The 27518-nt window shown below is 41.9% G+C and overlaps 1 protein-coding gene across 2 annotated transcripts in view; it reads right to left on the reverse strand.

Annotated features, from left to right (window-relative positions):
• The window catches only part of Zzef1 (zinc finger ZZ-type and EF-hand domain containing 1), a 131682-nt gene that overhangs the window by 81925 nt on the left and 22239 nt on the right, over positions 1-27518 (reverse strand). For both annotated transcript variants that reach the window (XM_052756186.1, XM_052756185.1), the window contains exons 3-11: positions 24002-24196; positions 22456-22627; positions 21423-21622; positions 18942-19152; positions 13530-13646; positions 12511-12689; positions 10205-10303; positions 4642-4733; positions 3475-3623 (exon numbers count right to left, since the gene is read on the reverse strand). In XM_052756186.1, the coding sequence (XP_052612146.1) occupies positions 3475-3623; positions 4642-4733; positions 10205-10303; positions 12511-12689; positions 13530-13646; positions 18942-19152; positions 21423-21622; positions 22456-22627; positions 24002-24196 (1414 nt within the window). The remainder of the gene's footprint in view (positions 1-3474; positions 3624-4641; positions 4734-10204; positions 10304-12510; positions 12690-13529; positions 13647-18941; positions 19153-21422; positions 21623-22455; positions 22628-24001; positions 24197-27518) is intronic.

Here is a 27518-nt window from a genome sequence, read left to right on the forward strand (position 1 = left end):
CCTGACAGGTAAGGCCTCATCCAAATGACATTTAAGTCAGGCATTTCCGGTAAGATGCAGGAGTGATGCACCAAGATGGGCACTTCTGGTGAGCACTGAGGGAGAGGCAGGAGTAGCTTCCCTTCCCTAGGACTGGCTAACTTGTGTATGTCTAGCCTGAGGTTTGAGCCATGTACAAACAGATGAAGGATAGATGCTTCGGATCCTGGAGCTCTCAAACAGGAAAATCTCAGCCTTCACGGGTCTCTGTTGATTAGCAAGTCCTCTAAAGGATGCATTCCATCCTAAACACTAAAGCATAATTGCAGGCTGCTCTTTAAAAGCTGGATGGGTAAATGCTACTCCCTCTTCAGCAATTAAGTAACTAACTAAGGAGCAGGCATTCTTTTCAAATACCATTCTTTGTTTGTTTGAGACAGAGTCTCACTATGTAGCCATGGCTACCTCAAAACTCACTATATAGACCAGGTTGGCCTTGAACTCGTAAGAGATTTGCCTGCCTCTGCCTCCCAAATGCTGAGATTAAAGGCCACCGTGCCTGGCTTCAAGTTCCATTTTTAAAACCTCACACTACTTGGTCTATGACTCAACCATCGCACTAACAGCACAAGAGTGTCTGTACAAGCATTGACAAGCAACTACAGATAACTACAGGGAAAAGGAAAGAAAATCCAGAACAGGTTCTAGAACAAAGGAAAAGTTTTGTTCTCTTCCTCACATAAGTCTTTCTTGGTAGAAATCTTTTGTGATACAACTGACCACAACAGAACAGGTAGAATTTGCTAAGCTCTAATGAGTCTCATCCATAATACATGTTAGAGGAATTTTAAATGTATTCTTTGAGGACTAGGGATATAATTCAGTGGCATGGTGTTTGCCTAGAGTGTGTGAGAACCTGGTTCCATCCTCGGCTATGTAGCCCAGGCTGGCCTTGAGCTCTCAATCTTCCTATCCCCCTGCCACCCAGCCTGGCAAAAAGTCTTCTCAAGAAAGTCTGCAACATAGAAAGCTGGCAAAGAGTCAGGGACTGTAGAAGCATGCTCTCACACTAAACCACACTTTACAGCAGGCAGGTGATGACTGGGGAGCAAAGTGACAGAAGGACACAACAAAACAGGCAGGTCATTTTTATTTCCAACTGGAGAGAAATGGATTATATATGTAGGCCAATGAAGTTGGCCTATATTGAAGAATAACTCATGCTAGAACCAGATCAAATCATTAAGGGATTCATAAATAAGCTTGTATTTAGGTTAAAAAAAATTCATCCTGTATAAGATATGAAAGACCTTGTTTGACAGAAAATTTATAGGAAAAGACCTATTTTAATATCCCAAGAGTGAGAAGAACATGGCTGCTTAAAATTAGGTGGCACCTGTAGCCATTATTAAAAGAGAAATTATGTTGGGTGTGGTGGTAGACACCTATAAGCGCAGCACATATAAAGCTGAGACAGGAAGACTGCCACAAGTTCCAGGCTAACCTGGGCTACATAGTGAGTTCTAGGCTATCCAGGCTAATAAGACTTAGTCTCAAAAAACAAACCAACAGCCAAGGTATAGCCTGGCTTGCCCCCTATTCTCTGAGTCTTCTGTTGTCTCTAACTAGTGCTGCTCATCAAGATGACCTGTCTTCCTAGTCCACAGTCCTCTAAAGCCATCTCGTCTACCTCCACCTCTTCATCTAGTTTTGTTTGGTTGAGACAGGGCCTCAGCCTGTAGTTCAGGCTGGCCTTGAACTCTCAGCAATCCTACCTCAGCCTCCTGAATGCTGGGATTAAAAACATGAGGCACCACACCTGGATCTAATATTTTTAATGACCATGTCAAAGATTGACATGTCTGTTCCCACAATATAGGAGTCTCTTCTAGGCTGCTGACCTGTTTGTCCTACTGGCTATAACACATCTCAGAGTCTTCCCACAAACCTGCTTCTCCCTGGGACATTTTCTATCTCCGAGAAAGGCACTACCAAGTTCCCCACCTGCCCTTGGCCCAGGCCGTGAACTTGGTGCTGCTCAAGCCTTCTTTCCTCTCCTGCTCTCTGGTCAGTCATCCCCAGGCCCTACTGCATCAGGTCACCTTGCTCCACTGCTGGCTACAAAGGTTGTTGCACTGGTCTAGGCCACTCTTCCCTTCAGCTTCCTGGCAACATGCTTCCTCCAGTCTCTGCCTCTATGCTTGTTTTCCTCTATCCATGGTGCTGCAGCACACGCCTAAGTAGTTCTAGAACACACATGTGATTTCTTTCACCTTCCTCTTAACTCCCCATAACATGCTCCACCCTCTGCCTGCTTGCCTCCCCTACCACATACATGTGCTTTAAAGATAAACTAAGACCTGAAACAAACAGAGACACTTCTACTGACCTGCCTTTCCCAGCTCTCCCCAATAGTGCAGCTCAGCCACATAACCACCAGCTCCTTCACTATGCCATACTCCACCTCTGGGCCCTAGTGCCTACTCGTGTCTCTGCCCAAGGCACCCACTACTTCCTCAAGTAGCTATTTAGTATGTAAGTCACTCTTCAGAAAGAACACAGCACTGCTCACTGGCTCCAGGTTACGTTTCCCATCAAGGGAGGCCTGCTATCTGCTCCCAGAGGTCTCCTGCACTGCACTCACTACATGGTTGACACTATCTCCTTGCAGGAAGCTCTCTGTAGTCACTACAGTACCCTCTCTAGTACTTTCTCCACTGCGGGATCTTCAATGCATCAGGCCTGGCACATAATAAATGCTTAATAAATATTTTCAATGGAAGTTTGAACAGTGGGGCTGGAGGGAAGGATCAGAATCAACAGCACTTGTTCTTCCAGAAGACTCAGGCCTAGCACAACATGGTGGCTCACAATCATTCATTCATAACTCCAGTTCTAAGGGATCCAATGTGTTCTGACCCTCATAGGCACCAGGCACACACGCGGTGCATATACATACACACACTGAAAAACATTCATACATTAAATCAATAAATCTAAAGAAATTTTTAAAACTGTTTTAAAGCTTGAGTGGCAGGAGAAGGGTTCAGGAAAGGATAAATTCCCAGTGGCCAGGTGAAACTCAGGCTGCTGCCAACTAAGGCATGTATCACTCCCCAGCCATTCTGAAGACCTGTGACCCTTGTCACAGAAAGGGCCAAGTAAGAAATTATGAACAAATTAACACCTCTCTTTTCAAATGCTTTTAGAAAGTAACAAAGGCCTCTGGCCTCTGTGGTAGGTTACTGGTACCTTTTCAATGAGCATAGTTTGACAATAAGAATACATCCTTTTTTTTTTTTTTTTAAGACCAAGTCTTACTATGTAGTGCTAGCTGGCCTAGAACTCACTATGTAGAATAGGCTAGCCTCAAACTCACAAAGGTCCACTTGCTTCTGCTTCCCAAACTCTGGGGTTAAAGGCGTGTGGTATCACACCCAGCAAGAGAACAGATACATTCTTACTAACCACATGGACTTTCCCTCTGCTCTGTACCTGCTTTTTACAAACTGCCTCAGTTCCTGGAGCTTCCATTTGTCATATTTTTCAAACCGTTTGAAGTGCTCTTCTGCATGAAACTTATCAGAAGGTGAATTATAGGCAAATACCAGCCCACACTGAGCACCGATGCCACCACGGCGAACCTGGAAACAGAGGCAAAAATTCTGTGGCTATTTTCTCCAGTTGATATGGTTAAGTTCTAACAGCTTACAGCACAGTGAAACCAATGAAGCAATATTCAAACATATTATGTCCTATAAGGTAAGAAAGCTATCCTACAAAATGTTAGTTTGGCTTTCTCCATCCTTCCAATCCCACCATTCAGAGACTTATATAACTGGATCCAAATTTGTACCCTGCCCTCTGCTAGAGGACGGAGAAAGAGAAAAATAATCACTGCATACCCAGTGAAAGGCAAGGACCTCTGGAAACATAACCCAAATCACTTTTTCCCCCGAGACAGGGTTTCTCTGTTTTGCCCTGGTTGTCCCAGAATTCACTCTATAGATCAGGCTGGCTTTGGATGCACAGAGACCCATTGCCTCTGCCTCCTGAGTGCTGGGATTAAAGGCGTGTACCACTACTGCCCAGCTCAATTCACTTAAAATTTATTATTATTATTATTATTGTTATTATTATTATTATTATTATTTTATGTGTGGGGGCATTTTGCTTGCATATATGTCTGTGCACCACACTCATGCTTGATACCACATAGTGAGTCACCACGTGGTTGCTGGGAATGGAACTCAGGTCCTCTGGAAGAGCACCCAGGGCTCTTAACTGCTAAGCTCTCTCCCTAGACCCTAGTTCACTTTTTGTTTTTTCTCTTCCTTTCTCTCTTTCTTTCTTTCTTTCTTTCTTTCTTCTCTCTCTCTCTCTCTCTCTCTCTCTCTCTCTCTCTCTCTCTCTCTCTCTCTCCTTCCTTCCTTCCTTCCTTCCTTCCTTTTTTTTTGTTTTGTTTGAGACAGGGCTTCTCTGTATAGTTTTGGTGCCTGTCCTAGATCTCGCATAATAGACCAGGCTGGCCTCGAACTCACAGAGATTCCCCTGGCTCTGCCTCCCGAGTGCTGGGATTAAAGGCGTGCATAACCACCACCCAGTCCTAATTCACTTTTAAAAAGAAGTACCACTACTTAAAGAAGGTAGAAGGAAAATTACCATAATTCTGATCTGTGTAACTTGGAAGGCAGACTCAGTCCCTGCAGAAAAAATAGTACTTGCTCTGGTTTTTCCAGTCTCTGTAAGAAAACCTAAGAAAAATGAAAAGAAAGTTAAGATATCTGAATCATTTTTATAGTCCTAAGATCAAGAATCAGCAAAAACAAGGGTAACTAGCCTATCTGGTACCTTTGTGACAATTAGAAAAACAATACCTCTTTGGGCAGATATGACTCCCTCCCCCACACCTCTCCCCCTGCAATAAGAGCACTAGCTAAGAGCACGCGCGCGCACACACACACACACACACACACACATACATACACACACACACACAGTGCAACCTCCTCAGACTGTGATTTTAAATCAAAGAGATAGAAAACTGCAGGATCAATCATCTCCCTGAATCACCCCTAAAGCCATGACTAATGTTTTACTGGGCTGACAAAAGACAAGTAGGTTTAGCAGCTGAGAAAAAGATTAGCCAGCTTCTAGAACATTCTGTCAGGAAAGATTATGAAAGACAACGAAATGGGAGGGGGATTACCGGGTCTCCTGTCTAACACATTCTGAGTTATCACCAGCTTTTCCTGTCTCTAAGCTATTTTACAATTCTGTAAGTTGAATACTGAGGGTAATGCAAGTGATTTTTGCCCAAAGAAATAAAAATAAAAAAATAAAAGAAATAAAAATTCTATAGAAATGTAGCTGATTACTAATTGTAAGCAAATTCCAACATTCCTATTGGTCTTTGTGTGTTTTATGAATTTTCCTTTTTACTGTTGATAGTAACTTATTAATTCTTTCCTTCATTAAAAGTCAGAGTTATTCATCTATCGTTGTATGAGAGTCATAGACTGTTTTGGGTTGCATTTTGTCTCTCAACTCACAAGAAGATCTGCTGCTACACAATGTGCAACAGTGTAACGCAAGGACATGCTCAAGTCAGTGCTACATGAACACCCCTCCTGGGACCCTGACCTGCTTTCAACCATTCTCTTGTAAAGTCAAAACACTGAAATGAAGCTCATGTTCTCTCACTCTCTCAGGTTTGTTGTTGTTGTTGTTGTTTGTTTGTTTGTTTGTTTGAGATAGGGTTTCTTTGTATAACAACTCTGGCTGTCCTGGAACTCGCTCTGTAGATCAGGCTGGCTTCGAACTCACAGAGATCCTCCTGCCTCTGCCTCCCAAGTGATAGGATCAAAGGCATGGGCCATCACCGCCCAATGAAGTCCATGTATTTCATACCTGAGTTTAGTAATACAAACATTCATAGACTGGGTCTCCACAAGACAATGTGAAAAATGTATCACCAAGACCAAGAAAATGAATCCAAAGGAGCCTTTACTAATTCATCACATGATCTGATTTTATTAGGGCTGAGAAGTAGTACAATGGCAAAAACCCTTAAAACTACAACCGATATTATCAAATAGCTATTCTGCCTACAATTTTAAGGAAGCATGGTGCCAGAAATACACACAATTTTAAGAGTAATACACCCAGACAATTCTAATTGTTTCCAGAGTCCTGAATGAATCTATTTATGGGAATTTATTGTATAAAATTGTTTTCTGGTTTTTAGAATCAGGGTTTCTGTGTAGCCCTGGCTGTCCTGGATTTCATTCTGTAGACCAGACTAGCCTTGGACTCAAAGATGCCCTGCCTCAAAGATGCCTTCCAGGTACTGGGATTAAAGGTGTTCACCATCATGTCCTGCTGATTTATTTTCTTTCTTCTTTCTTTCCTTCCTTCCTTCCTGACAGAGTCTCACTATGTAGCCTAGTTGGCTTGGAACTCACTATGTAAACCAAGACTGGCCATAAACTCACAGATATTTGTCAGTCTCTGCTTCTCCACTACTAGGTGGGATTGAAGGTGTACCACCACACCAGGCCAAAATAAATACTTTTAAAGATTTTAATTACTTGCTAATTTAATTTTATGTGTTTGTATGTGTGCCTGAATGTACACATGTGTGCCACATGTATGTATACAGGTGCTTACAGAGGCCATTAGATTCCCTGGATCTGGAGTTACAAGTGATCTAAGACCACCTGATATGAGTGCTAGGAACTGAATCCAGGTCCTCTGCAAAAGCAGAAAGTGTTCTTAGCTGCAAAACCACCTCTGCATCCCCAAAATAATTTGGTTTTTTTAAAGAAGGAATATATTGTAAAGGCTGAACTAGACTGTTCTCTAATTTACACATGCCTGCTTGTGGCACATGTACACCTGTGTTCACACACTCATACTCACATATACGAGCATACACACTAAAAAACAAATAACTCTGTGTTTCCTTGTCTTGCCTTTAACTTTTTTTTTTCTTCTTCTTCTTTGAGACAGGCTATCACTATATAGCCTAGGCTGGACTTGAACATCTGATATTCCTGCCTCACACTGCTGAATGCTAAGATTATTAGGTGTGAACCACCTTGCCCGGTCAGTTGCTCCCTACCTGCCAATGACAGAAGTAAACACTTAGCCAGTCACAGACTTGAAGGATTTAATGCATCTGTCCCTCCAGCTCCTACTGGTCAATTATCCTTTAAAGACTCAAGCATTAGTAGCAATAACTTCCATTCAGAAGTTAAGGAACATCAGCTGTCTCAAATGTCAAGATTCTTTCCCTGAGCATTCTTGGGCACTCTAGTGGCATTTGCCTAAAACTGGAACATACTAGACAAGAGGAACTAGAAGTGTACCAATCAGAGAGCTTTTACTGTTCTAAGGGAAAGAGAAAAAGCCATTCCTCTTGCGCTGGCTCTTTAGGCTCATTTCTTCAGCTAAGAAATCCACATATGGCCCAAGTTTCCAGACAGCCAGAGCTGGGTGAGGAGTGTTTAGGAGAAGTCAAGGGCTTCTGTCCACACCCCATACTCTAAACCACAACAAGAAACAGAAAATCTACCGCCATAGCCCAAATCTAAAACTTCACCCATCCAAAGTGAAGAGTGTAGGAAGGGGAGGTGGCTAGCAAAGGATCCAGGGAGAATAAGGAAGTATTCAAATCAGGCAAGGGGCAAGGCCTCTTACAGGTCTTACAGATAGGGAAGCCTGTGTAGATTTTCAGACTGAACAGTGCTAAAAGCCCACACTGTAAAGCAGGCAGGAAATACTGTAAAAGCATGTGGAGGGATACTTTACAGCAGTTTGGAGGTACACTGTAAAGCATGTGGGGGCACTATAAAGCAGGTGGAGGGATACTGTAAAGCAGGTGGAGGATACTGTAAAGCAGGTGGGGGATACTATAAAGCAGGTGGAGGGATACTGTAAAGCAGGTGGAGGATACTGTAAAGCAGGTGGGGGATACTGTTAAGCAGGTGGGGGATACTGTAAGGCAGGTGGAGGATACTGTTAAGCAGGTGGATACTGTAAAGCAGGTGGAGGATACTGTAAAGCAGGTGGAGGATACTGTAAAGCAGGTGGGGGATACTGTTAAGCAGGTGGGGGATACTGTAAGGCAGGTGGAGGATACTGTTAAGCAGGTGGATACTGTAAAGCAGGTGGAGGATACTGTAAAGCAGGTGGAGGATACTGTAAAGCAGGTGGGGGATACTGTTAAGCAGGTGGAGGATACTGTAAAGCAGGTGGGGGGTACTGTAAAGCAGGTGGAGGATACTGTAAAGCAGGTAAGGGGATATTATAAAGCAGGTGGTAGTGGTGGGGATACTGTAAAGGTAGTATATACAGGCAGAGAATACACCTATAGACCCAGCAATCACAGGAGGCCAGGACAGGAGGATCATGAGTTTGAGGTCAGCTTGGGCTGTAACATAGTAAGATCCTCATTCAAAACAAAACTAAGCCAAGAAGTCCACATTCTGATGCGAGAAAATTCTACTTCCACATGTAACAAAGACAAAAATTCCAATTCTTTAGAGTAGAGGGAAAATGCAGAGGATCTTTTGCAAAGCCATTTTGATTTGGTTGGGTGAAGGGATGATTAAGGGGCAAAGAGCTGCCACCACCTTCTTCTCATATCCTACCACACCCCCATCTTTGGGTGGCAGGTAAGTTAATGGCCTACTGTGGATTTCAGTGTGGAAGATAGATAGATTCAGTGAAGGAAAGCTCTTTGTGGAGGCTACGAGCTCAGGAGTGTAAGGAACCATCTTGTGCAAAGTCTATTTCTTGAGAGGTCCCCAAGGACAGGAGGTGTAATGGGGAGCCTCATTGGTGGAAACAGGAGGGGAAAGGGCAAGGCTGACGAAATGAAAGTCTGCAGTCTCCAAGGAAGGCTACAGCAAAACCAAATCTACAGCAGGAAGGCCAGGCCAGTGGTTACAGCTGCTAGAACATCCCACTTCACTGAATCATAAGATTCAAAGCAGTACAGTGAACAGGAAAGAGACACACGCAAGCACTGACCAGGTGGCCACCAAGATAGAGAGGGAAAGGCTCACGACTGTGCCTGCGTGGGGAGAAGAGCCTACAGCAGAGTGAAGCACACACAGACATACACGTGTGCTAGAGGTGAAGACGTTTCCTCCCACACATCAAATGCCAGAGCAGCTGTAGTGTCCTTAGAGATGCCCTCAGGTATCTGGGCTAAGGACCCATTGCCTCTCTCAACACTTTCAACCAACTCAACAGAAAGTCAATCTAAACTTAAAAACAATTAAATATGCTGCATGCCTTTAATCCCAGCACCCGGGAGGCAGAGGCAGGCATATCTCTGAGTTTGAGGCCAGACTGGTCTACAGAGTGAGTTCCAGAACAGCCAGGGCTACACAGAGAAACCTTGTCTCAAAAAAAGGAAAAAAAAATGCAGTCACTTTTTCTATTCTAAGAAGAGGAGTCCTTGCTTTGTAAAACTTCAATTTGAACAGTCCCAGGCTGTCAAATACTTAATGCTGTTACGGGTCATTACTCATCTAGACAACAGCTGAGCTGGACAAAGTGTACAGAAGCCACTGATGCCAACCTGAGGTGAAGACTAATGTCTTTGGTGACTCATGCTGTAATCCCAGCACTTATCAAGTGAAAACGTAAGTACTGCCTTGAGTTAAAGGCTACCCTGGGGCTGGAGAGATGGCTCAGAGGTTAAGAGCACCGACTGCTCTTCCAGAGGTCCTGAGTTCAATTCCCAGCAACCACATGGTGGCTCACAACCATCTGTAATGAGATCTGGTGCCCTCTTCTGTATACATAATAAATACATAAATCTTAAAAAAAATTAAAAAAAAATAAAGGCTAGCCTGGGCTACATAGTGAGACCCTGTTTCAAAACAACAAAATCCACTAACATCTAGGGGCAGAAGAGACGACTGTAATTACAACACTTGCTGTTTTTACAGAGGACTTAGATTCTGTTCCCAGCACCTACATGTGGGCTCACAACTATTCAGAGGGTATGATGCCCTCAAACTGGCCTCCTAGGGCACTAGGCACACATACAGTACACATACATACACATGGGCAAAACACTAATACACATTTAACATTTTTTATTTTCACAGACATACCCAAAACACCAACATCTGAAAATGTTCAAGGTCAGAGTGAGTTCACATAGCTGCTTCCTGTGCATACTAGCAATAGATCATCTAGCACTTACCATCCCTTGTCCATGGCTCCACAAGGAGGTTTTCGGGTCCTGACTTATCTTCTTTTCCTTTGACATCACAAGCTTGAAGAGTCAACTGGAGAGGTTTACCTAACCAAAGAAAAGATAGGGCAAGTTTTAAGCTAGGTCCACAAAAAGATAAAATTGGCAGAAATGTAGGGCCTATGCCCACCCAGACTGCTAAAGCTTTCATGTATAAAAGGCAAAGTAGGGGCCAGCAAGATGCTGCCAAATCTGATGACCTAAGTTTGATCCTCAGGATCTACACAGTGCAAGAAGGAAAGAAGAACTGATTCCTCCAAGTTGTTTCTGACTCTCACATGGTACACACACACACACACACACACACACACACACACACACACACACACACACAGATGTAATTTTAAAAAACTGGGGGAGGAAGTGCTGGGAGATGGCTCAGAATACTTCCAGAGAACCTGAGCCCAGTTTCCAGCACACACATTGGATGGCTCACAACTGTCTATAACTAAGCCCTGGGGATCTGATACTTTTTTTCTGGACTCCAAGAGTGTCTGCACTCATGTACACATACCCAAACAAAGACATACTACACTCACATAAGTAAAGAATAATAAAAAAAAACCTTAAAATATTTTAAATAGATAAATAAAAGGTCAAATAGGATGGTAATAGTAGACAAAAGTTGATACTACCACTATGAGCTTTCCTGAAAGAGAAAAAGCATAGCCTATGTTTCTGAGTTAGTTTAAGGAGCAGTCTCTAGAAAAATCACTTTTCAGAAACAAACATCACAATATATAGATTAATACTATAGACTCAACATATGGAAGGATTCCTAAGATACTGTTTGAAGTAAAAAGTCCGCTTTATTGGATGTGTATTTAAGTATATATGTTTCAGATCTCTTTAAACTATCTGCAGGGGGGGTGGGAAGACAGCTCGATGAGGGCAAATCTAAAGAACTGAAGTCAATCCCTGCAGCCCATGGAGGAAGGAGAGAACTGAATCCTCAAAGCTATCCTCTGACCTCCACACAGGCACTGTAGCATATGTGCACATCCCCATATCATACAATAATAATAAATATAATATAAATAAATAAATCCAAGCAAAATTGGAAAGTCTGAAGAAAAAAATCAAATTTTGTTACAACGAACTGAAAAATTGTTGTTTTTAATAACCAGCTGGATGTAGTGGCACATACATTTACTCCCAGGATGCAAGAGGCAAAGGCAGGTGAGTTTGAGGCCAGCCTGGTCTACATATCAAGTTCCAGGCCAGCCAGAGATATATAGTGAGACCCTTTCTCTAAATAAAAAAAATAAGAAAACAGCAAATACCTAGCAACCTCTAGAATAGCCCAGAACTAATCACTGTTAGTCATGTGCAGTTCTTTCCATATTCATCTTTCCTCTGCTCCCTGTCCCAACAACCCCAATATGAATGGTAAACATTTCTTGAAAACACTTTAAGATGCCACCTCAACTTCCCACCCAGCTATGCCTGTTCTTGGCCCACAGTTTCTCCAGAGACTTTGCCAGTGTAGAGAGAAACTGGATTTATATGACAATTGTCTAACTTTAAAAGTTAAACATAAAATAAATCATCAAGTTGTATTATGTTGTGCAAACATCACAGTGGGAATATCCCAGTAATGCCTTTAATACTGAAGAAGATCAATCACTGAACTTAGTGGAAGACAATTTTGCCACCAGAGGCTGGTATGGCAAATCCGTTGCTCCTCACAGCCAGGTTGCAATCACTGTGAACAGCTTTATGGGAACTGGGTTGAGATGTACTGGGGTCTTATGCTAGGTCATCAACAAAGTGCTGAGATGGGCCCAGGCAGGGAAAGCAATGGCAGGCATACACATGTTCCTGAGCAGCCATGTTGTGGGTGCAATGATCCCTCTGCACCAGGTCTCAGTGAGCTCCTTCCCTCCAGATGAGATATGCTCTAACTTCCCAAGTCTCTCTACTTACACGATGACACACACTTCACCAAAGATGGCTGTGCTCAAAATGGCTACCAAACCCAAGTCATTGTACTAGAAAATCCAAGAACCATCAGGGGATACTTGAATGTCTTCTGCCAACCTGCCATAAATGACCCATGGATACCCTCCTTCTCCTATCAGTTCCAGAGAAAAGCTAGTAGTCAGAGGATGTGCTCATCCAGGGACCAGGGCACCACTATTACAACCCAGCCTACACACTATCCAGAAAGACCAGAAGAGGCCAAAGGGCACCTGGAAAGGGTAGCATTATGATTTGTCAACTGCTAGCATTTCCATCATGCCCAGGTCATTTACCATATTTCAGGAGCAGGTTCTGCCTGACAGATGCCATGGATGAGATGAGGGATGAGGCATCATAGCGTGTGTCCAAGTGGTCAGTGATGGTACACAGAGAGCTCATCACTTTGGCAATACTTCCTCTTGCTAGTGCAAAAGCCAGAAGAGTCAGTTCTACCTCTGGAGTAGAACAGCAGCTACAAAGAATAAGCAAAAAACTTTTCACTTCCTAAAAGACAAAAAACCAGACAGCTCAAACCTATGTAATCAATCCCTATAAGTAAAATAAGCCAGTCATGTGCTGTCCAGATGTTTACCAGAAATGCAGTTTCAAAATCCTTAATATAACCCAAGGAAAAGCGGAATCAACCCAAGGGTCAGAAAATTAAATCCTACCTTTGAAACTTTAATAATACAGAGCAATTTATTAAGCCAAAGATAAATGAACTACTGCAGCCAGTCTCCATCAGGAACCTTTGGGAATGAGCTGGGCTGGACACAGAGCTGACAGTGTATTACTTGAGAAGCACGAAAACTCTTAGATACACTACTCTGTCTTTCCAAACACGCCATAACAGAAACTTAAAGCTATCTGTGTCTCTCAGGGAATGGTCAATGTCCTGAGGGCTTGCTGTGGAGGGCCAACTATCTTCACACCAAGTGTTCCATTCTATCAAGTTACCAAGGCACCCTTTCCCAGTTCTATAGGCAACTAGGCTTGTTAGTCCTGCATGTAAGCAAGCTGACTGAAGGCCACAGGCTGGGGAGAAGAATGAATTAAGAGGCCTGCATCTTAGACTTGGACACATCTCTTCGAAATAAATCAGAGACCAACTTCCTCTGCACCCCAATTCTTAAAGTCAGGTGATATTGTAGGTTACCAGGGTTAATTAAATTAGAATGGATTATTTCACTTTCTCTTTGGTTACTAAAAATGAGTCATTATTTGGGGAAACATTCTAAATTTTTCTTAAGAACTGAATGAGCATATCTGCCCTCCCCACACAAGTTGTTCACCTCAGCATCCTTGATTTTACCTAGTTATCCTTACGAGGAAGCTGTCCACTTCTTCCAGAACATTGGGAGACAGGAAAGTTGAGAAGTCTGTGGATCCTGGGGAGAGGGACAGTGGTGGCATGTGCTGCAGTGCCTTCCTAGGGAAGTAACGTGCGCAATCAGAGCAAAGCCAGACACGGACAGCAGACGAGAGCACATCATCAACTCTGGGCTGAATTATCTTTTGAGCGAGTAGAGAGTATTCCTGTGGAGAGCCTGGTGCACAATAGAAACTAACTTGTGTCCCCAAGAGTCATATGCTAAGCGGTTTAGCAGGGTTTCACTTTTTTCCTTTTTTGGAAGAGTTCTTTCCCACTGTGTAAAAACTTCCTTGGCTCCCTGGAACTCAAGTTAAGTGGTAAGAATAAAAGACACAGACGCATGAAAACTGGCCCCAAGATAGAGCTGTGTGGTTTAGGAGAAAGTTTGCTTTGTACCAGGACCTTAGGAGCTACAGCATCTAAACAGGTGTCACAATTTTACTGATTCCTGGGGAGATCAGCACCATCATGTTTCCTGTGCCTGCTGTGGTCTTTTGGCCTTTTCACCTTGACGTTTGTTTTAAATTGATTTAACAGGTGATTACTGACTGGGTGCTAATGGTGTCCTGAGTATGTTGGTGAACCATGAAACACTTGAAGGTATACCAGGAACGCTCAAAAACATCGTAAGCCAAGCATGGTGGCTCACACCAGAATTATATAATCTAAAGCAGGGGATCACAAGTTTGATGTCAGCCTGGGTTACATGGTGAAACTTGGTCTCAAACAAAGAACCCACCCCCAAAATTCTAGAATTGATCATCCTTTATTATTATTTTTATAGATTTCATTTTTATTTTTGTGTGCATGCATATGCACCACTAAGGCATCTCTCTAGTCTATTATTATTTATTTTGGGTAGAGGGTTTTTATTTGTTTATTTGGTTTTTGGCAGTCCTGGGGAATGAACCTAGGGCCTCTTACATGCTAGCAAAGTATCAGCCCTTTGTTTTTCTTGGGACAGGGTCTTTCTATGTAGCCCAGGCTGGGCTTAAACTCATGGCAATCCTCTTGCCTGGCCTCAGGAGTGCTGGGATTATAGATGTATGTCACCATGCCTGATAATTTTTCTGCATTTCAAAATACAGACCACATAGCATCCTAACACTATGTCAGCTTCCCCTCTGCTCTGGTTTCCCCTGCCTGCCTGCCAGTCATTTGGAGCTGTGCTGGTAACTATGCTCAGATGCAGGTATCATAAAGGCAAAATCACATAGTCATTTATGGGATTCATTTTCTCCCATGCAAGTAAACATTCGCTTTGCCCTAAATATATTTATAATTATTTCTCCTCAAAGCACATTTTTTTATTTTGTAATGCTTTTAGATAACTGATCTTTAAAAGTCAGGGGAAGAGAAAGTACTATTGCATATGTACTAAGACAATGGAGCAGAAATATTTTGCAACAAACTGATACATCATCCAAAAAAAAAAAAAAGATATGGGGCCGGGTGTGGTGGCACATGCCCTTAGTCCCAGTGCTCAGGAGGCAGAGGCAGGCAGGTAAATGAATTCAAGGCCAGCCTGGTCTACATGGTGAGTTCCAGGACAGCCAGGGCTATGTAAAAGACCCTTTCTCAAAACAAGCAAAGAAACAAACAACAAAAACTAAGATAGAAAGCTCTTTCTCTCTCCCTTCCTGGAAACCCAGTGCACCCTGGTGGAGCTGTGGGTGACAGAGGCGCTGGGGGTAGCCTATACTTGGGTATGGAACCTGAGCAGAGTGAGTGAGGTATCTGCAACAAAGGGACAGACCAGTAATGGAATAAAGGTGCCAATCAGAATAAGGAGGGTGGCATGACACAGGGTATAGGAACTTGAGGGACAAAAGGCACCTGGGCAAGGGTGCTCACAGCAGTGGCTCTATTAATGGCACTGCAACAGGAAAGGACATGTGGAGGGTGTCTGCAAGGGCAGGGGCAAGGAACCTGGTTGTATAGAGGAAGACTAAGGAAATAAGTAAGTTAATGCATGAAAAACAACAGGAGCCACTTCTTACTATTAGAGGAGGAAATGACACATCCAAAACCAGAAAACTACAATAGATCCCATGGTGCTAAATTGGAGGTGGAAATACTCATGTAAATTTGGTTCTTAGTATTAGAGATGCAGAAATATAGGTGTGAATATATGTATGTGCCTATGTTTTATTTTAATGTAAATTTGAGTTTGCTGGCTGTGTTTACTGAAAGGACCTGGGAGAAGTAATAACCTTACAGCAATGAGCTGAGTTTCAAAATAACACTCTCCAAGGACTTTGCTTGGACAGTAATAGCACAGCCCTGTCTGAAAAGAAAAAGGTGAAGAAAGGGAACTATTTTATAACGACAATTCTAAAAACAATGGGGAGCTAGACAGACAGACAGATAGAAATAAATAGAGATATAATACAAAAGGACACACAAACTCAGACTGAAGGGGTTGCCACCAACCAAATCCGGGACTGTGTGAGCATCAAAACTCTGACTGGAGCTAGAGAGATGGTTCAGGGGTTAAAAGCACTTACTGTTTTTGTCAATGTGCTGGGTTTGGTTCCTGGCACCTACACTGGGTGGCTTACAACTGCCTACAACTCCAGTTGCAAGAGATCCAAGAATCTCTCCTGGCATCTGCGGGTACTGCACACATGTGGTATACAAAGAGACAAACAGGCACACAAAAAACAAAGATGTTTTAAGAACTGTGGTTAAGGGTAGTGGTGGTGCGTGTCTTTAATCCCAGCACTCAGGAGGCAGAGGCAGGTGGATCTCAGTGAGATGAAGGCCAGCCTGGTCTACAGAGAGAGTTCTAGGACAGCCAGGGCTAAACAGAGAAACCCTGTCTTGAAAAACTAAAAGAAAAACAAACAAACAAAAAACTGTGGTTAACTCTAAGTCAGTGTATAAAAACAGGGATCTGTGAATCCTTACCTAATATAAACAGAAAGTTTCATAGGGGTGGGATTTACATAGCCATTAAGTACCTCCTTACCAAATAATCAATTATAAAGAAAAATGTAATTCTAGAGTTGAAAAATCTGGCAAAGGTCAAAGTTGACCCAGCAGTTCTAAGAATAGGACAACTGCAGCTGTGCTACCAGATGAAATGCAATGAGAGCATAGAACCACTTCTAGGACATTCCTGCTCAAGATACGAAACATTACCAGGCCTGGTGGCACACACTTGGGATCCCAGCACTTGGGAGGATTGTGAGTTGCAGGCTGGCCTGGCTACACAGTAAGACTCTCAATCAAGCAAAATGAAATAAAAAACCCAAATCTGTTTGTGATGAAACATCAGATGCACCAGAATCATAGGCACTCTTCAAAATAACTGACTTGTAATTTTCAGAGGGGTCAAGTGTTGTGTTGGATGTTTGGTTCATATAGGTCTGTGGAAGAAACAGGGTCACTCAAGGATAATTTTTAGCCTTTGCAGCTGAAGGGCAATTAGCTTCTGGTGAACTGACTGACTTTTTAAATTTTTCTTTATTGTTATACAATTTATACCTTAGCAAGTCAATTTTTGCATACCAAAACCTCTTATCTGAAGCTCCCCTAAGAGAAAAATGCCAAAGCAATTTCTAGTCACAGGACATGGTTTTCTGAGTCTTCCAACACCCAAGTTTTGCATAGGCTTTGAACCTTTTAGGAAACACTCAGAAAAGATTTACATACTTGGGGGCTGGAGAGATGGTTCAGTGGTTAAGAGCACTGGCTGCTCTTCCAGAGGACCTGAGTTTAATTCCCAGCAACCACATGGTGGCTCACAACCATCTATAATGACATCTGGTGCCCTCTTCTGGCCTTCTGGCCTACAAGCATACAGGCAAGTAGAACACTGTATACACAGTAAATAAATTTTAAAAATCTAATAAAAAAAATTACATAAGTCAAACAGAAGGTATGGGACACAAAAGGTAGGTCAAAGCCAGGTGCTGCAAAACTCTGGGAACTCTACAGTCAAGATCATTAAAGTCAAGGAAAGAATGAGGAAATGTTCTAGACTTCGAGAAACTAAAGAGGTAAGCCAAGGAAATGCAAAATACAACTCAGGACTAGATCCTTTTGCTAAAGGACTTTATTGGGACAACTTGAAACACCCAAATGGAATTTTAGGGTTACACATATATTAATGTCCTCATTTGGTGGTTTTCAGAAATGTTTATAGGGAGCACGTTATTAAAGTATTCAGGAACAACAGGGTAACAAATTACTCCCATATGACCGGATAAAATTTGATTATTCTTGCCATGTTTCCCTAAGTTTAGAAGGTTTAATAAAAATGATTTTAGAGACAGGGTTTCTCTGTGTAGCCCTGGCTGTCCTGGAACCAGCTCTGTAGACCAAATTGGCTTTGAACTCAGACATTTGCCTGCCTCTGCCTCCCGAGTGCTGGGATTAAATTTGTGCACCACCACTCTTAACCACAGTTTTTTTTAAAAAAAAATCTTTGTTTTTATTTTTGTGTGCCTGTTTGTCTATGTGTACACTGTGTGTACACACCCAGCAATAAAAATGATTTTAAGACAGGATTAAAGGGTCGGGGGTTGGCCACCCCTTCCCTACAGAGTCAGCATTGGCAGTAGTGTCACTTACTGAAAGTTGTACAAATAACACTAATTTCAAAAGTGGACAGGAGAATAAATACTAGATGCCTCCTTCATGCCCACACTTGAGAGTGATACTAATGATACATTCTGTTATTGAACCCACATGCAATACACTAGCAATTCATTAATACAGAACTATCTTTTTAAAAAACAAGGTCTTACTAAGTAGCTCTGGCTGGCTGGAACTTGCCATAAAGAGGAGACTCATTTTAAACTTGCAGGAATCCCACCGACACCTCCCCAGTGCTGGGAGGAAGCTGTAGCTTTTGTTCAACATGTTGCTACTTGACTGTGAGAATAAATTAGTATCTTTGAAAATCTTTAACTCACTAGTGCAAAGAGCTCCCAACATGGGAGTCCAAAGACCTAGATCCAAACTGACTCATCTCTGGCTGGTTGTGTGACACTGGAAGATCACTAGATCCTCACCTACAAAATGAGGATGTCTTACAGAAGCACTTGAGTGTCTTCAGGTAAAACAAGACCCAACATTTGAAAATGCTGTCTAATAGTAAATGTTACACAATGACTAACTGTTCCCGATGCATAAAGAGTAGAGATAGCATGGCTGACTTCAGGTCAGGGAACTAATGAGTTAATGAAGAAAGACACTGGAGGAACTGTGTTAGCGGGGCAGAGGATAGAACAGACACTTCCTCAGTCTACAAAGTCAGAACATCAATCAGAGTGGAGCAGAGCCGTGAGGCAGGGTTAGTCAGGATGCTTCCACCTTGACAGTATGGGCACCAGAGTGACTTACTGAGTATTGTGCAGCACTGTCTGGACGAAGGCAGGATTTGTCTCCATTGAAGCTGTCACCAGAGATGTCAGCAGAGACCAGTACCAGATTGCAGAGGCATCAGAGACTGAGACTCCCGATTTCTTAACTCTCTGAAAGCCAACCGCCCTCAGACCGTGGATCCTAGTGTCACACCCATCACTAAGACAGCGCTTTATGTTTATCTGGACATCTGTGGAGCACAAACAACAGGGTCAGCGGTAGAGTCACGTCTTGAAAGGGGCAGGAAATGGCAGGCTCTCAACTAAAAGCAAAACGGAAAATTGTAAAGATATATTTCGGTCACAGAAATAAATTATGTGTGCAATGGAACTAGCATAGAATTAACCTATCACAAAAACACTGATGAATCTGAGAAATCATAAGAATAATGTGTAAACTTAGGAATGAGGTATAATAAAACTTTTTCAGAACTTTATGAATTTTGAAAATTACACAGAATTTTATAAACTTTCACATAATGTATGGTTTGAACATTTCTGGAATTCTTTCTAGAGTTTTGTTTCAGTATCTGACTTATAGACAGTTGTGAGAAGGTCTTTTTAACAACCAAGTCCAATAGAGGATGCAGACATGACTCATTTTCTGATGCTAAAACTGCTTAGGCGGCTGAAGAAGGGAAGACATTTGAAAGGACACATCTTAGAGGAAGAGCTCCACAGCCTAAGGCAGAGAGCTTCTACTCTACAAGCATTACTATTTCTTTGTGTAGGGGTGAGACACAAAGACACTAGCTCCCTAGACTCAGCTCCTTTGAGCAAAGTAAAAGCACTTTTAGCCCAGGAAAGCATTAAAAGAAATAAGACATGAAGCATTCTGGCTCCCTAAATGAAATAAAGGTAGAAAAAAATATCTCAAGACTGTTATTTCCAAAATGCTATATATGAACAACTTTATAATATATAAAAAAACATAAATGTCCAAGAATAAAGGGTAGGTTACAATTGAGAGATTTTTATAACTCTTAAAAAAAAGGCATCATCACTATACGTTGTGGAATAATCTTTTTGAATACTGTGAAGATGTGTCACTCAGATTGGTTTAATAAAAAGCTGAATGGTCAATAGTTAGACAGGATTTTCAGGGCAGAGAGAATGCTGGGAAGAAGGGACAGTCATCAGCTAGAGGGATAGGGAGCAAGACATTCAGGAGGACAGGTAAATGCCACAAGTTACGTGGCAACACATAGATGAATAAAAATGGGTTAATTTAAGTTATAAGAGCTAGTGCCTCTTCTGGCATGCAGGCATACATGTGGGCACAACATTGTGTACATAATAAATAAGTAAATATTAAAAAAAGAGCTAGTGGGACAAGCCTAAGCTATCGGCCAAGCTTTCATAATTAATAATAAGTCTCCATATCATGATTTGAAAGCTGGCTGCAGGACAGTAAAATCCACCTACAACTATATGAGATGTCAACACATTAAAAATACAAAAGAGAGTCAGGCGGTGGTGGTGCACACCTTTAATCCCAGCACTCAGGAGGCAGAGCCAGGCAGATCTCTGTGAGTTTGAGGCCAGCCTGGTCTACAGAGCGAGATCCAGGACAGGCACCAAAACTAAACAGAGAAACCCTGTCTCGAAAAACCGGGAGAAAAAAAAAAAAAAAAAAAAAAAAGAGCCTAGCATGGCGGCACACACCTTTAATCCCAGTACTTGGGAGGCAGTGGCAAGTAGATCTCTGTGAGTTCGAGGCCAACCTGAACTACACAGACAGTTCCAGGACAGACAGAGTTACATGGTGAGATCCTATCTCAAAAAAAAACAAAAAACAAAAAAAACCCAAAACCAAAAAACAATAAAAATACAAAAGAATGTGAGCAGAATATTATAATCTTTGGGAAATGCTATGTATACTACATGAAAATATATATAATTCTATTTTTTTTTATTAAAGAGTGCTTTTTATATGTGTGTATGTATAAACACACACATACAAATTCATAAACACAAGAAGTGGTCTGGAAAGAGTCACACCAAAGCAGCTGTGACTTGACAACCTCTGTGTAGTAAGATTTTGAATATTTTTTGTTTGTCCATATTTGCTAGTTTTTGAGTAAGAAAATAACAATATACTTTTAATTACAAAAAAGCTTCATTACTCTTCTATAGTTTTTAGAATTACTTAATAGATAAAATAATGGTGATTTTGCTCTGGGTGTAAAAGAAGCAAATCAAATCTCAAGACTTCAGAGGCCTTCTTAAGACTTAGCAAAGATTAGCCGGGCGGTGGTAGCGCACGCCTTTAATCCCAGCACTCGGGAGGCAGAGCCAGGTGGATCTCTGTGAGTTCGAGGCCAGCCTGGGCTACCAAGTGAGTTCCAGGAAAGGCGCAAAGCTACACAGAGAAACCCTGTCTCGAAAAACCAAAAAAAAAAAAAAGACTTAGCAAAGATCACCACCACCCCCCTCCCTCACCCACTTCCCCTGGACTCACAGAGCTGACTGATGTTGGCATTTTCCAGTAGTGTCACATAGCCAGTGACATTGCTAGGGATGTGCACGTCTCGTACTTCCTGCAGATCACTGGCACTCCTTCCCACAGCCACTGTCACTTGCTGTGGCATGTAGCTCTGGTCAGTGGCAGCCACTGCAATGGACAGATGCCTAAGCACGACATCTGGCTTCATCTTCAAACTGGAAAACAGAGCACAGAAACCACCCACGTTTGCATGGCCCAAGGGCTGGTGGAGCCACAGGCCCCATCTTTGGACCTTCCATTTGTTGTGTGTGTGTGTATATATATATATACATGCATATATATATTTATTTTCTTTTTTTTTAAAGACAGGGTTTCTCTGTGTAGTTTTGGTGCCTGTCCTGAATCTTGCTTTGTAGCCCAGGCTGACCTCAAACTCACAGAGATCCACCTGCCTCTGCCTCCTGAGTGCTGGGATTAAAGGTGTGCGCCCCCACTGCCCAGCTTCCATTTGGTATATGTAAAGATGGATTTCTATTTTTTTTAATTTTTTTTTTTTTTTTAGTTTTTGGACACAGAGTTTCTCTGTATAGCTCTAGCTGACCTGGAACTTGCTCTGGAGACCAGATTAGTCTCAAACTCACAGAGAACCACCTGCCTCTGCCTCCTGAGTGCTGAGATTCTTTAATCTCATGTGCCACCATCACCTGGCTAAGATAGATTTCTAAATGACTACCCAGAGATGCTAGCTATGTATTCAAAGGTTGTATGTATGACCTCCCTAAATCTCTACAAAGCCATTCTGTTAGACTAATCTTATATTTCCTTGTAAGTATTAGTATAAGCAGGAATGGACAATATGAGCATTCTAATAAAATCCTTTTACTAGCCAAGAAGCAATTTTAAACTGCATTAAAAAAACTGAGTATGCCTCTCATTTATAGGTGAGCTAAGAGGAAACAAGGTGAAGATTTCTATTTATACCACCTGGAAGAGCCATCTCCTCAGGCCACATTCTAGATTTTGAAAGAATAAAACATGTACTACTCACCGTATCCAGTGTGATCGGGCACTACCGTCTGACTGCCAGTAGGATGATGTTTCTCCATTTGTCATCCTGTAGATGTCTGCAGGGTTGGAGGATGTTTCTATATAAGCATAGCACTTTGTTACCGACTTGAGTTTATCCATTTCTGGGCTTCTGGCTAGGTCTCCAGGACTTTCTGCAGGAAAACACCAGAGCTTAGCTATTTCACAAAGGGGAAAAAATGGTCTTTTAAAATATCTAACAGAAATATTCTTAACACTTTGGCAGCAAAATCAAACATTCCTTAAAAGACTCCTTCCAAAAACCCCATTGGCCAATGACTGCCCCATCTCTCATTAATTACACCATGATGCCAAATCACTGCTATCTTTATAAAGCTATGCCAAAGGATGAGTAGTTTGCACTTACATTTCTTTAACTATGCTTTTATTTTTTAATCATATTTATTTACTTACTTATTTGAAGTAGTGTGTGTGCATGTGCGAGTAAGGACAATCAGAGGACAAATTGCAAGAGTTGATTTTCTCTTTCTACTCTGTGGGTTCTGGGGATGAAACTCAGGTCATCAATCTTGGTCACAAGTGCCTTCAGCTGCTGAGTCATCTTGCTGGCCCAAATGAGGCTTTTGAAGCCACTTACAAATTCTGAGTATTTTCTGGTCCTACCCTCTCCCAATTTTCTTCCTGGTTAATAGTCTGGGTTTGTTTGTTTGTTTTGTTTGTTTGTTTGTTTTGTTTTTGGTTTTTTAAAACAGGGTTTCTCTGTCCTGGCTGTCCTGGAATTTGCTCTGTAGACCAGGCTGGCCTTGAACTCACAGAGATCCACCTGCCTCTGCCTCCCAAATGCTTGTTTTAAAAGTATGTGCCACCACTGCCCAGAAATAGCCTGTTTTTGAAAAATCCAGTCATTTACTGTTTATACATTTGTAGTGTATACGTACATATGCACCTGAAATAAACTTGGATGTTTACTGATGTGGAGAAAGTGGAGAAAAAGAAGAGCTCAGCCAAATGGGTCATAATATGCTAGAAAACGTATTTTGCTCCTGGGATGTCTAGTTTGACTGCTTATATTTTTGTTGGGAGAAACTTTAAAGTTTTATACAGTATACCCCACTAATCTTTTTTTTTTTTTTCCTCTGATGAGTAGAGGTGGCTATGTGGAGGTCAGACAATACATTTCAAGAGTCAGTTCTCACTTTCCACCTTTCTGAGAGGCAAGGTTTCTTGTTTCTCCTGTTGCACTGGATACTCAGGCTAGCTAGCCTACACGCTTCCAGCTGATTCTTCTGTCGGTGCTTCCCACCTCAACACTGGAATGCTGGGAATACAGATGTGTACCACTGTATCTGGCCTTTTATACAAATTCTGGGGATCAAACTCAAGTCATCAGACATGCACAGGCAAGGGACAGGGAGAACATTCTTAGGCTACAAACTGGTTATGTATTTTCAGAAATACAGGCACAAAGGAGAACAGGCTCACCCTATTACTAAACACTACAAGAAATAATGGGCGAGTATTTTCAGGAGACTCTCTCATGCACATACCCTTCTCTTTTTGTACCAGCTGATCCAGAGACTCCTTCAGAACTGATGATCGCATGGTGCACATGTTATTGCAGTGGTCCAGCATTGGGTAGGGAATCACCATGCTAGAGATCCGATTGCGATGCAGGAAGCGCAATATCATTGATGAGTGAGTACCAAGGCCCTCCTTTGACTCTGAAAATATGTCGATGAAACCTAAAGACATAAAATCCATTTTTGGTGTTTTCATGAAGCCACCACAACAGTTCCCAAATCCTGTGCCTGCTACTCCCTCTGAAGTGGCTAAAGTAAACGCAGCCACTAACTTGACTGAAATTCTGAGCTTCAACTATTTAAAAATATAAATTGGTTTTAAAGAAATGAACCAGTGGCAATTTCAATTTAAGAACTTATTTTAGGGACTGGATAGCTTAGCAGTTAGAAAAAAATCTTTTTTTATATGTTCATTTTTATCTTACATGTACAAGTTTTGCTTTTGTGTACATATGTGCAATGTGTGTATGTCTGTTGCCCACAGAGGCCAGAAGAGGGTGTTGATCCCTTAGAAGTTAGTGCTTATTCTTAGGTCCTAACAATAAAACATCTACTGCTGTTGCCAGTTTCTGGAAGAATTTTATGAGACATAAGGTATTTGACATAGACTGTTTCTCTTGGCCCTCACAATATGACAAGGTGTATGTTGTCCAGGGGTGGCAAAGGTCCAGGCAGCCTTGCTTTACAACAGGGTGGAAATGGAGCTCCTGTGACTCACAAGAGATCGAGAAGAAGGCAGAGTGGGGACACTCCTCCACTCCCCTGTCATGTTCCTCCTGCCATTCTAAGTCCTTCTCCCCCATGCATGACTCATTTGAAGCCTGTTCCTCCATCTTTTCTTCAACCTCAACACTCCTGCTCAGATGCCCACTTGGGTGCTCTAAGTGACTCCCCAAATGTCACCAACCTCTCATGTACCATTATCCCAAGTAACCTTATGAAGACATGACACAGGCCACACACCTGCCACTGTTTAGAATCCTTTACTGGCTCCTTATTGTTATGGAATATTATTTTAAGATGTGTTACATTTGTTTATGCTGTGGAACATTTGTTTTATGATGCAAAGATATGTTGTATTTGTTTATGTTGCATCTGTCTAACTCTGTGAAGCTGTGATACTTTGCCTGTCTAAAACATCTAATTGGTCTAATAAAGAGCTGAATGGCCAATATCTTGGCAGGAAAGGATTGGCAGGGCTGGCAGGCAGAGAGAATAAATGGGAGAAAAAATCTGGGAAGAAATCAAGGAGCAAGAAAAAGAGGAGAGGATGCTAGGGGCCAGCCACCCAGCTACTCAGCCAGTCACAGAGTAAGAATGAAAATAAGATACACAGAAGTAAGAAAAGGAAAAGGCCCAGAGGCAAAAGGTAGATGGGATAATTTAAGAAAAGCTGGCTAGAAACAAGCCAAGCTAAGGCCGGGCATTCATAAGAAAGAATAAGTTTCTGTGTGATTTATTTGGGAGCTGGGTGGCAGGCCCTCCAAAAGAGTCAAAGAGTAAAAGACTAAAAACGACCAACAACACATTACAACCTAAACTAATGAGTCTCAACCTGAGGTCACTATAATACAGGAAAACCAGGTTAGGTGAAGCAAGGATAAGCATGGCAGCTTCTCTGGAAGCAGAGACATATTTGTAGATTTGGTGTCCTATTTTTTCCCCACTTTTTAAATGAGTCATAATGTATGACAAAAAGTTCACATAATGGTATTATTTGACAAATTTTCCCAAGTTCAAGAGACATATGTAAACAGTCTCAGATCAAGCTGTCACCCACCAGTCTTTAGGGAACTTGTGTTTAATAGCAGAACAGAGTCATTAGAAGAGAATAAAACTCTGAAGCAACTTTTTAGATAAAGCAATAGGCTAAGAAGAAATTTTGTGCTTAAAGTAGCCTATTTTGGTTATATGCCCTACTCAAACCCCAGAAAAGCTGATTTCTAAAGATTTAAAATCTAGGCAACACCCACCTACTCCCACAGGTGGACAAGGCCTCATATCCATGAGGCTGCTGAGACTGCATGGATTTGTTCAGAATCCACACCAAACAGCAGACTGCTGCACATGAACATACACACGCGCACGCGCACGCGCACACACATGCACATGCACACATCCAGAGCAATTCTGTAATGGAAAATGGTTTCAGTTTTAGAAAGGTTCTGCAAAGGAGCGATTTCACCCGATTCTATGCATCAACAGTGAGATGCAACAAGAACAAGTTTCAGTGTGGAGAGACATTTGAGAGGAGGACTAGGAAACTACTCGATGTCATCACAGAAATGACCTCAGCTTTCAAAGGCGTGAGACTGTGACAATTCTTTTATGTTGGATGTTACTACATATTTTTGAGTTGAAAACTTTAAGTGATGAGTGTATATTATGTGAGCACTTGGGGATCTGGACTCTGGTCTTTCTCCAACACCCCTTTCCTCCACCGGGCACCCAGTGCAGCAGGTATCCCCTACTGGTGAACTCCCTTCCCTACTCACCTGCAAAACTCCTCTGAGACTCAGGGGATAGCTCAGGGGTACAATGCTTGCCTAGCATTGGTGAGTTCCTGATGTGATCCTCAGAACACTAATGCACATATGCATAATCTGAGGAATCCAAATGATGCCACCCACATACTTGTAATGCAAAGGTGGGAGTGACTATAAATACTATGATATGTTAGCTAAATGAAGTTCAAAGTTCATCTTAACTGCCATGACACTAGGAAGAATAGTACTATGTATAGGCTACTTACAATGCCTTATAATAATTACATAATGAAAGAAAACAAAACATTCATTCTCCATTAAGATGCAGACATTATCCTTCCCTGGCTCAGTACATCACTTGGCAGTAGGTCAGAGGGTTCAACAGCAATCAGATTCACAGTCTGCCAAGTCTATCCTGCCTTTACTCCTGCCTAGAGACACTAAGTATTGTCACTTGGTGTACAGAGTAGGCAAAGTTCTTAGGTCAAATGATGTACAATGCTATTTCCCTTTCAAATTGAACTGTCATCTCACTTGAAAAAAAAAACTAAGGGCAAATTTATTCTGATGCTATCTTTACATAAGTCTGAGTCACCAAGGAAATCATCTAACCACACAGACCAACTGGGTATATAGTGATGTACAGCACTTGCCTAATACGTACAAGGCCCTAGGTTCAATCCTCAGTACACACACTGGGGGGGGGGCAGGGAGAGAGAGAGAGAGAGAGAGAGAGAGAGAGAGAGAGAGAGAGAATACAAGAACATGAACACAAAGAAAACAAAACAAACAAATCAGCAAAGAAATTAAAGCCAATATTTTTTAAACGTACAACAGGTAGAAGCACCATGGCTTAATTTTTAGCAATTCTTACTTTACAAAAATTACTACAATTTCAAAGTAAAAGCTTTAGAAAACAACAGTAAAATGTTTAATACATGCCCAAAATAAAATGAGAGGACACAGCCAAAATAAGAGAAGGTCACTACTCTGATGGA

This window comes from Peromyscus californicus, unplaced genomic scaffold (assembly GCF_007827085.1).
Source record: "Peromyscus californicus insignis strain IS unplaced genomic scaffold, ASM782708v3 Scaffold_3__1_contigs__length_106647218, whole genome shotgun sequence".
Classification (NCBI taxonomy): Eukaryota; Metazoa; Chordata; class Mammalia; order Rodentia; family Cricetidae; genus Peromyscus; species Peromyscus californicus.